The following is a 12162-nucleotide window of genomic DNA, read 5'->3' on the forward strand; positions in this document are numbered from 1 at the left end:
AACTTGCATGAGAAACAAGTATATTTATCACAAGTTTCTATTCTACTTTCCCCAAACTTCTCAGAATATGTAAATGGAATTAACAATGCCTATTGGTTTTATTTGTTTTGCTACTCTACCTAGTAACTTGGAAAGCTTGGAAAGCCATTGAAGTAAGTTTTACAATACTTTTAATTATTTATTATATAGTTCTGTCAAGGTTTGTGGCAAATAAAATGTATTTTCTTCGTATTAAAGACAGAGCTGTAATCAAATATTACTTATGCAACAGGGCAAAATAAAACCGTTGTCAAGGAAATCCTCAACAATAAATTTTCAAGCAAGAATAAATAATTTCTTTCTGAATATATAACACAATTCATTACTGTTTCAATATCAAACTACTACAGAAAACAGAATCCAAAATTCATTCCAGTTTTCTAGTAGAAAGCATTCAAATTCCTACTGTTTTATTAGCCTTCAGATGCCAGCAGCACTTACTGATTTTCTTTTCAAGGACTGTATAGTCATTACTAAGAGGTATAAAAATGTTACTGGGAACAAATATGAGGCCTTGTCCTTTCTGGATTGCTTCTACAGTAATATGATGGTCAGCAAGAGAAATATGAACTAAATTGCTTCTCTCTTCATCAATGGCTTTATACAAACAGTATAGGTTGGAAGTAGAAAGGAGAAAAATATAGAACTTTAAACTTTTTTATTTGTCTGCCTGCTCACATCCAGCACAGAAAAAACCCACAAACCACAAGAACATGAGACAAACAAACAAAAATGTAAAAGGGTACATTCACATTGTACTGTAATTGTACTCTTTAGAGTATTGTTTGCTTAACACTGACATGAGACAAAAATGAAGATAACCTATTTCTGACATCGAAATGAGATCTACACGTATAGCAGAAATCCCATTCTGGATAGGCGGTAGATAAAGGAAGAGTATTTCCAGGTGAGAAGAGATGAGAGGGGCAATTTACACGTTTGAGAAGGATTCCTGTGTAAAAGAAGAAATGTAGATCAAAGTGGAAAAAAAAAACCCCACAAACTTAAAAAAAAACCACACACCTGTAAAATGCTGCTTTCTAACTGCATTAGACATAACTTCCAGATTTCCATATATAAACTATGCCTGGGCTGACTCTTCATGTTAATCTAGCAATCATAACTGTCTGTGTTGGCTTGCAAGTGAAAAAATGGCACAAAACTTTTTTAAGAGTCCATGAAACGGGAGAAGCTGTTTACCAGTATTCTGTATACATTAGGGGCATACTAGTACTCCATGTGCTCTTCTTAAAAGCTGAAACAACAGAAGCATCTATCAAAAGACACAGTTATAAGGAAGGGCAGCCAAAAGCTAAGAGCAGTAGTGGTGGTGAGCAGAACAGCGAAGCACCATGGCAACTGGAGCAAGAAACAGCTGCATCTGTCAGGGCGGCAGAAGCTCCATGTCACAGAAGTGAATCTGCAGCAACATGAATTGGGTCGTGCTAATTCACAAGACCCCAGAGTCCCTAGAAGTAAGGAAGGTTCTTTTTTTTTTCTTTGCTTAGGAGTGGAGAACAATTAACTGGCTGAGGTGAGTTTTGCAAAAAGGACTGCAAAAAAACTATTGCCAGACTTAAGGAATTAGTCCTTATACTATTTGTTTAATATAGTATTGTTTGCTGAACCAATTAATCTGCATGAAGAAAAACTAAATAGCTCAGTGCTCTTGAGTTTAATTCTTGCAGATATCTATATATCACTTTAAATTTCAGTTTAAATTTCAGCCTGGACCTTGCTATTGGCAGTCACATCCTAGCAGAAAAGGTACATTATGCAGTTAGCAGTTGGAACAATCCACCTTGGTTATAACTTTTATATCACTCATTTAATTTTGGTTATTTGAAATCAAGATGCTCTTCTTTATCTTAAATATGTGCCTTTTCTCCACCAATAATTAATTCCTAAATCTTCTAGCCTGTGCTTTATGGAAAACTAGCATATCCCTCACTTTTTCCATCCATTTGAAACATTAAAAACACAGCTTCTGAATTTCCAGCATATGCATCACAGAGTAATAAATCAGTGTGTGTGGGGAAACTGACTGTTTTAAAATAGACCATGAGGTTAACCAGTGGCATTGTTTTAGCAGAAGGGTGACTACATGTGAACTCCGAAAAGTAAATCACCTGAAGCCTTGAACTTCACAAAAGCAAGTAAGAATTTTTATTTTCTAATTTTATTTTTATTTTAAATCTACAGCTTTTAACACTTGCTGCAAGTACTACAACAGCTTGAGAGGCAGAAACACTCATTCTACACTCTTTCCCACTTTAGGAAGCCTAGGGGAATAAAAGGAAGAAAAAAAAAAGACCATGGTATTTGGTATGTCCAATGTGTTTAGAATGCTACAGTGTACAAGGCAAGATAAGCAGCAACACATGCTGGTTTGATATGAGCTGCTCTATCACTACCGTAGAGCAGCAATATCCTCAGTAGCATTCTACAGGCTGAACTGAATCTAATCATAACTCTAGCCAAGGGATGCACAGTACATCTTGTGTTTAGTCTAACTACTTATCACCAAATGCCACAGCCACAGGAATGCTTTTTTCATTTAACATTGAAACAGACTGGCTGTAGACCATTACTCAGAGCCAAAGGCTGAAAGAGCAAGCATGTGAGAAACAACTCAATCATAAAAAGGCTTCTCCGTTTAGTTTGGTAACTGAATGACCTGCTTGAATAAAAAGGAGCTTCTATAGAACATGATTACCTGGAAAAAAAAAAATCTACTAACAGTGATACAGTGTTTATTTCACTATTTAAATAAAGCAATTCATACAAATCATGTCTAGTACTGGTGAACCTTCTATAATTACTGCACATGTCCAAGCTGATCTCTTGGAAAATCTCAAACTAAAGTATTACTAATACAGTATATATAGGAACTAAACAGCTCCACAAAGTTAAGGCAAAATTACAGTTGTATGGGTACAGTTCTAGAAAGACCAGACACACAACAGCAGTAATTGACACAATACTTTCCCCTCCACTTCTTTTTTCCCTCCATTCTAAGAAGAACACAACCATGTGTTGTCTACTGCACACCACCACAGGAAAACAAGCAGGACATATCACGGAACAAATCTGTTAACAGGAATTTTAGGTTTTTTTTCTGGTTTTCCTTTTTTTTTTTTCTTTTTCTTTCAATTAATTCAACCTAATCTAGCTCTAGAAGCTGGTTCAGTGACTGTAGCACAAAAAGATGGAATAACTTGTAAAAATGCAATTACCTATGTCTGAACCAACAGTGTACAGTCGCGTAGTCACTCAGGCACTAGAAGCACTATTGTGTAATGCATATCCTACAGAGAAAGAACACATGAGCTGTCGCAGCTCCCAGCAAACTTAGATTTAGCCTGTGAGGCTGCTACCAGAATAAAGAAAAAAATGATTCTCACATACAGAGATAGTAAACATTCTGTTACAAGTTTGAGGCAGACTCAGGAACAAAAACTATGACACCTGATTTAGTAACAAAGCTATCCTTCTGCATTCTGTGAAGATGAGCTGAGTATTCATAAACACGCAGAGTTTGCAAACCAAGGGCCAAGAAGGTAACTTTCTCAGGTAGCATAAATGTATTTTATTGCTTTTTTCAGGTTCACTTCAGTCTATATATTATAAAACAACGTGCTGTGTTTCTTGAATGATAATTAGTTCAATATAAAACTGAAGATGAGTATGCAAATAATTACCTGGCTTAATAAAAAATCAGACATCTCTACTGCCACAAATTCAGAGCAAATTATCCTTAAGATAAGCAATATAAGCCAAGGGAACTGTACTAACATGTTAAGATGTGAGAAGGTATGGCAGATAAAGAAACACAAGTTATGTCACATTCTTGGGATTGGTCCATCTAAGTCCTTCCACTTTAATTAAAACACTTTTTTTTTTTAATTTATGCTACAACCATTACTATTGCCTTTGACCATCCATTTTGTGTTTTAAAGCTGATTCTTACAACTGACTGACATTCTTTTGTTCAGGAGAACTGAATTCAGTACTTGACCTGCTGTGAGAACAGCAGCACAGAGCCCTTTGGAATGGTGTACTTGGGATCATCATCATGGTTATTTTAGATTATGAAGGCTGTAACATGTAAGGTTACTGACTAGTATGCATGTATTATGTGGCAAAACCACTCCACACTGATATGAATTTCCCTCAAGTATTAATAAAAAATAAAATGAAATAAAAAAGAACTTTGATCAATCATTTGGCAAATGTTTAAAAGTAAAGTTTCTCTTATGGATTGACAGCAGCTTATTCCATTCCCTCCTTCTTTCAATTTGGATTTTCATAGCAAACCCAGCAACAACTGGAAACTAAAATACAAGAGAAAATGACGTTTCTTTGTGCCATGAGTAGAGCAGTAATTGCTCCAAACTGACAAACGCAATCATATTTATATCTATCACAAGTGACAAATAACTCAATTTAGATGGTCTATATGTTGGTCAAACAGATGGTCTGTTAATTTCAAAATCTCCATCTGAATGAGTCAGGTTTTAGAAGACTATCCAGATAACATCCTTTTTCCAGAATTGTTCCAAATAAATTTCTTTTGTTAAGAAAATTACCTAGAATTTAACTATTTACTTTCACTTAGATAATCCTGAATAAGTTTAAGCAAAAGAGGAAAGACACCAGAGTGATGAGTGCACAGAACCTTTGGTCACACCTTCCTAGACTGCAAGCGACAAACTAAAAGGCAGACTTAAGCTGAGACCTACTCTCACACAACTCCACCCAAGGTAAAACAAAACCCTAAACTTCCCTTCTTTTTCCCTTACATCCAGGCAACAACTCTAAGAAAATCCTAAGTAGTACATATTGAATACATTCACCAACATCAGTACTTCATCACTGATACTAATGTGAATCTACTGACACATCTTCGCCACCATACATCAAGGGTAATAATTGGCAGATGGCATCTTCTTCTTGCTGTTTTCTTTTAAATTTCATTATTGCTTGGGCTTCTTGCTCTCTTTTTTAATTATTATATGCACTCAGATCAACATTCCTGCCCTGAGTGGTCCTGCTTTAAAGGGGAACTGAACTCGATCTTTAGAGGTCCCTTCCAAATCCTAGCATTCAATGATTCTGTGTTTCTATGATTCACATGCAAGGGAAGAATGTACTTGAGAGAGGAGAGTTTGGTTTGTTAAGGCTTTGACACCATACTTTCCCCCACAGATGAAAATATAAAGATGAAACAGAAAGAGTTGCAACTTCAGTATATTTTAAACAGAGCACTTCTTTAAATCATACCACTATTGTCAAGCTATGTATCACTGGTTTACGGTGTAGTCATAGATATTTTGTGTTGAGTTACTGGAAACACAATTTTCTTTTCTGTAAAAACATGCTAATGCTCAGTACAGAAGGGTGCATTGAAGATAACTTTGAGAGCTCTAAGTAATCTGAGTCAAAGGGAGGTACTATGAACTCTGTTCCCCCTTCCTTGGCCTCTCTGGTAGTCCTTAAAATAAATAGCTTATCAATTGCATTTATGTGGTGTTGCTGATGAATTTTTGAAGGCACAGAGAGCCGGGCAAGAACCTTGTTAATTTTAACCACAAGAAGTGACTAAATTTTTGGTATGAGTGCTGAGAGCACAGAGTCACTGTGTTTTAACAGAAGCTTGACTGATTTGCAACCACACAGAAACTCTTTTCACACACAGATTTTTATTGGCAAGAGTTAGCTCTGTCATGCCCATTTTTCCAACATAGACAAATGCCATACACTGACAGCCTCACACTTCCTGCCCTCTTCTGCAGCACTGTAATCACAGGGGATGTAATCTGTAATGGTAGGGGTTGTAAGGAACCTCTGAAGATTCTAGTCCACAACCCCTGCTAAAGCAGGTTCGCCTAGGTCAGGTTGCCCAGAAACATGTCCAGGTGGGTTTTGAAAGTCTCCAGAGAAGTTGACTCAACCACCTCTCTGACCAGACTACTCCAGTGCTCTGGCAGCCTGACAGTAATTTTTTTTCCTTAAGTGAAACCTCCTGTATTCTAGTTTGTACCTATTGCCACTTGTCCTGTCACTGGAAACCACTGGAAAGAGTTTGTATGAGTCCTCTTGACACCCACCTGTTATTTGTATGCATTGATAAGATCCACTCTCAGTCCACTCTTTCACAGGCTAAGGACTTCCTCCCTCTCACAGCCTCTCCTCACAGGAAAGATGCTCCAGACCCCTGATCATCCTCGTGACCCTCTGTTGGACTCTCTCCAGTAGTTCCCTCTTGAACTGGGGAGTCCAGATCCAGACATAATACTGCAGGTGTGACCTTAGGCCAGCAGAGCAGAGGGGAGGAGAACCTCCCTTGACCTGCTGGCAACACTATTCTAAATGCACTCCAGGATACCATTGACTTTCTTGGCCACAAGGGCACAGTGCTGGCTCATGGTGAAAGTAAAAGAAGCAAAACCTGAAATATTTACTACTTTTTATTGCTGTACAAAAGCACTCAATTCTTTGGCCACCCTTTAACATTGAAGCCCAAGAATAAAGAGTTCCATTCTATTTTCATTTTCATCACAAACATATACAATTCACTTCTTTTTTAATGTCACTGTTTAGTTTGTTTATAGAAGTAATGTATATGAATGCTGGTTTGTAGAACTATAGAGCATACTGTCTGTTTGTTTATACAACTAATCTTCATGAAATGCCTGCACTGAGGCATGCAAAGGTCAAGGTCTTTAAAATCCTCTTCTCCCGGTCAAGATAAAGTGTTGAAGAAGCAGAAAGGTAAAGACTGGATTGAACACAGGAAAACATTAAGATCTCCACTCTCTCTCTCCACATAAGGCTTCCACATGCTATTTAAATATTCAAATTGGAGGAACAAAGACTGTGCAAATGCTCAATAACTGCTGGAATAACCGCTGGGTGATACATTACAGTCACAGCTTCTTTCCCTCTGAGATCTTATTAGCAGCCAGTTGCAAAATAGCTCAAAAGTGAAACATAAAAGTACTGAAGGGCATTTATCAATCCCTTAACCAATTTATTTTGAAGACAAAGGCTTTTATAAATTTATATTTAGTGCTATAAACATAGCTCCTTACCTTTTAGCACTCTCAGAAATTTGCTTTTAATTACACTGATTTTTCAGTGGCCCTTATACAACACAACCATTTCACCATGCACATGCAACCAGTCAAAATACCATTATAAAGAAAAACAAAAAAGAGAGTAACTGAAACTAAAACTAAATACATGCTACAGAACTTACAGCATGCCATCTTGGACTATTAATATCATCAATAAAATTGGTTTTTAAAAAAATAAATTCAGAAACTATGTCAGGTCTCCTCACATGGAAAGTTTGGGTTTTTCTACCCCTCCAGTTCCTCTTTTGCAGTATTTTACAATGGGGAAGCTATCACTTATAGTTCAAAATAGCTTTCCAGGATCAGAAACAGCACTATATTGAAATACAAACATTCAATCTGTACTTCTTTAAAAACCCAAGAATTACATAACTGAATTCTTCCTCTTACCTGAGAAGGGCTGTAATTCATTATTACTGCTATTACTTGTAATTGACAATCACACACTGCTGAGAATATCTTGAGAGAAATAGATAAAATAACTTCCAGAAATGGAGTAACAATGACATTGACTGATTCTCCAAGACTCTCAGTCTCAGACAGAGGCGAAATCGACACAATTTCTTGTCATGTATGCTATGAATTACTACCTTAGGCCTTTGTAGCTCTCTCCTGTAAATCTGACCTCTTACAAATGGAGCATTCCGAGATCTCAGACTCCCACTTCTGCATGTGAAGTCTGGAAAATCAGTGACCATTTGTGCCACAGCTGTTGCCATGCTCCTGAAATTAACATCTTGATAGATGTCCTGAGAATCTTCCCCAGACAACTGAAGGGAAATAGGGAAATCTCTGATGAAACTCGCCAACTGAGTAGCTGATAAATGGCAGTATCAGGGGATTTGGCATCTAGGACACTTATTCTATGAGGCATATTTACACTGCTCTGATGCAAGCAGTGTTGCTGCAGCTGGAATAAAACGTGTATTGGTAGCTACCTTGGTTATTACTATATAAACTTCACTGACATACGGTGCATTCACAACTCTGAACTGCAATGCAAGAATGCTCTCCTGATACACATAAGACATTGTTTACCATTTACAAAAAAAAAAAAAAAAGCCAGATTTAAGATTTGCATTTGATTATAGTTCCCATATTTTTTAATGCAAATTGATCATATTTCTCATCCAGACATGTACGTAATCAGTTGTACTCCCAGAGGAAAAGAAATTAACGGAAACAACTCTTATTTACAATGCTGATCTCTTGTCAAAAAGATGGCATGACACACCATCTCCAATAAAGTCCGTTCCTCCTATTAGCTTATCTTGTTCCCATGCACTGTAATATCTAATCGACTCAGTCACGTACTTTGGAAAATGGAACACAAACCTCTCTTTTTCAAGTATCTTCCCCAACTGTTTAGTCAGGAATTATTTTTTTTTTTCTTTTTTTTTTTTCTTTTTTTTTAATTTTAATGTGAACTTTTCATTCCTTTTCCTATACTTCAATACTCTTCAGCATTTTCCCTGAATAAAATATTCAGAGAAAAATGGAAGTGATTGGGTTGACTAAATGAAATTTAATTTCCTTTTCACTGCATCTATTCTGTAGTGATTAACAATATATTTAATCTAAGTCATAAATGATCCTTTCTGCACTTTGAAAACTAGAAACTAACTCCCTGTTCTAACAACAGTATGGTAATTAGTATCTCTGAAACCTAACAGCACATTTCCTCCATTGCCTTTTTGAACTCTTGTATCAAAATTAACCAACTAAACTCTTAGAACTGTTTGGGAAGTCTTGTTTCCACTCAGAGATTTAGAAAATATTTAAATTGCATGTGAAGCCTTGCTACTCTATTGTTCACTTCAGTCCTCAAGTACTATCATCATGATGGTATAATGTGACTTAATGATAGAAACACCGCTACTGTACATTTGAACCTCATGCAGTCCAACAGAGCCCCACAATACCAAAAGTAACATGAGTTCACTTCAGCATTTATATGCAAGATCATTTGAAATTTTGTAACTTAGAGCCAAAAAAGATGAGCCAGAATATTTGAAATAAAAAGAAACAGTACCATTTCACCAGATGTGGTGCAAATGGCTTTTCTCTTTAGTTTCAAAATAATGGAATGATTTCCACTGAGGAGAAAGTTCAGTTTTAACTTGGTGGAAAAAATGGGGGGCAAAATAATTGACCTTGAAAAAAAAGACCTAGCTATGGCAAAACTAGTGCCTCTCCAGTGCTTAGGAAAGAGTAAGCTCTACAGATAAACAGCTAGACTGAATTTAGAAAAGACTTTTCTCTTCTCTCCTTTTCTGTATTGAAATGCTTAGAGAAGCCTTTTCACTGGAGTTATGCCTTCATATTCACTTTTAACTAAAAGTTGATTTCAGCTAAAAGAGTGAACTGAGATACTTTAGGTTTACATTTGTATTATTGTTATTTTAAAATTAAAAATATAGAAAAAATAATCTAATGAACAACAACTACAGATAGATGCAATTTAAAAAGATTTCTTAAATGGTCAAACTCAGGAAACACTACCACAAGGATGCCAGTAAAATATAAGTAAGGCAGAATATTCTAAGTATGATTACCAAAAATACACGTTTCCTGGAAAAAATATTCACATACTATGACATTCTACTACAGTCGTAGTATTAGGAGTAGGACTGGCAATTATAAAGCAACATAACATGCTTTGCTGATTTGTTAGTTGACTCCATGCAGTGCCTGACATTACATTGGCAATGCTATAGCTATCCATCAGACAATCATAAGCATTACTGTTTATTTGCCAAAGCATATGGGGACCACATTACAGGTTTCAGAATCAAAAGCACACAACCAAAGCATAGTGGATATCCCTCACAAAGGTTCTCTCTAACCAGCTAATATGTAATAGCCTCTACATATATTCTATTTCTATTCTGTCCAGGCTCTCTTATATCTTTGGCACTTACCCTTAGAAATTTGGAACATAATTAAAATTCCCTAGAATAACTTCATCCCCTCCTCACTTTTTTTCCCTCCTAAGCACATGTGGGAAGGATAATTTTAGTTAACGATAACAAAGATTCAAGAGAAAGAAAAAGAATGGTTATAAAATATTACATATTTTACTAGGTTAGGTAGGCCTCTGCAAAATTAAATACTTCTAAGTCTTATGAATCTGTCAACTACATTCAGTTATAGTTATTTTGGGGGGAGGTGTTGGCTGTCTTCTGACTGGGGTCAAGATAGCATAATTTATTTTATAAGAGTAGATTTGCCTTTCTAAAATATGACTTTCAGACACTGATTAAGGTGCAATTCAACTGCTGTTTCATTTCCTTCCTTTTAATTTCATTTATCTTATGCTGAATGGTTGGAAATTATATTATAAGTCAAAGACTCAAATCTGGTCTAGCTCTGATGACAGAAAATAAAATACAAACCTTTCTTTGCACATATGGCATAGGCACATCAATGTATATTAAAATTACTTTACTCAGTGTAATAAAGTGTCCTTCAGTGTATCTGCAAATAGAATTTGCTTCAGTTTTCAAATAATTTTAGACTGTCAGAATGACATGAAAAGGATTTGAGTTCATTAACAGTAAAAGGGTCAAACTTTGTTTCTTACAAAACCTTGGATGTTCTTGGCAGTTACAGGTACTGGATTCAGTAAATCTACTGATTTAGGAACAACTCAGCTTCAGTTGTAACACCTATCCCTTTCGAAGACAAGACTTTTGCTTATATTTGATGCTAGCATAACAACTGACTTCAGCATGAAAAAACAGGACTAAGTATTATTTTCACTGATTTTCTTGTACATTAATTATATAGCTATTGGCATTAAACATACTATTTTTACTTGGCTATTTTCAGAGACAATGCATTTGTGCTTGGTCTGACCCCTCAGTTCATGACATTCTGTGTTTGTGACACGATGCCACCAAAAAAAGGCTGTTAGGAATACTTTATAACTGACTTAAAAAATAACTATATGGAGAAAGAACAAATAAGTCACTTAAATTTGCTCTGAACTTATGTATACCTGAACGCATAGCATCTTTCTGAATGCTTTCATAATCATGCCAGTCTTTCCTTTTCAAGCCATCAGTCCAGGTAAAAAGCTGTCCGTCTCCCAGCCCCAAAGGAAGCGTCTGTGAAAACAGTAAACAAGCAAACAAATATATACATACATATATGGTTTGCATTATTACAGAAGAACATTTATAACATGGCACAAGCAAATAAAACATTCACATCATCCAGTGCAAACACTGAAACTTTTCTAGGGTAAATCAAGCTATTTTTCCAAACAGTGGGAGAAAACCATGAATTTAGTTTGCGGTAAACAATTGAAGTATGTCAAACAACTCAGGCTTAACACTTCTCTTTCCAACAGTGCCTTGCTATGAATGCTTGGTAAGAAGCTCACAGAAACCAGATGGACCACTAAAACCAAAAAGATTCCAAAAATGTTTCAACAATGCTTAACCTTCAACTTATGAAGCCTCTTGATTTTTATCTTCAACTATCATTTGCTCAAAATTGGAGTTACAGTCACTCAGCACCTTTAAATGGCCCCCTTTAACTTGGGGGCTGGTTCTTTTTAACAGCTAACAGTAAGTTATTGCTATGCATAAAGACATCATCACTACACAAAAGACACAGAGAAAAAGACCCTCAAAGTACTTTCAAGTCCTGTACAGTAAGAGATGGGGAGGAGGGGTGTGGCCGGTTGACGTTGCCCCCTTAAGAAAGGGAACATGGTGGACGGAAGTTGGTAAACGGAAGGAATAGTCTAAACTAATTTCATTGGACAAGTGGGAGGAAGCACTTTTCGGAACTGGGAGTGAACTGGACATTTCCACGACTTTTCTATCAGTCTTGCTTCCGCCTTTCTACGGTGCGGCTGCTCTCTGTCCCTGTGCTGGGCTTTCTGCCAAGGCTCCGGCCTTGAGAGAAAAACTGATAAGGCCTGTATTAACTCCTTTCCAATTAACACAAAACTGCTTTTAACTTCTTTCTTTCG

The 12162-nt window shown here is 36.4% G+C and overlaps 1 protein-coding gene across 3 annotated transcripts in view; it reads right to left on the reverse strand.

Annotated features, from left to right (window-relative positions):
- Positions 1-12162, reverse strand: part of GALNTL6 (polypeptide N-acetylgalactosaminyltransferase like 6) — a 440839-nt gene that overhangs the window by 260332 nt on the left and 168345 nt on the right. For all 3 annotated transcript variants that reach the window (XM_068137080.1, XM_068137081.1, XM_068137082.1), the window contains exon 2: positions 11179-11287. In XM_068137080.1, the coding sequence (XP_067993181.1) occupies positions 11179-11287 (109 nt within the window). The remainder of the gene's footprint in view (positions 1-11178; positions 11288-12162) is intronic.

This window comes from Melanerpes formicivorus, unplaced genomic scaffold (genome assembly GCF_026170545.1).
Source record: "Melanerpes formicivorus ecotype bairdi unplaced genomic scaffold, bMelFor1.0.p_v2 SCAF_4, whole genome shotgun sequence".
NCBI lineage: Eukaryota > Metazoa > Chordata > Aves > Piciformes > Picidae > Melanerpes > Melanerpes formicivorus.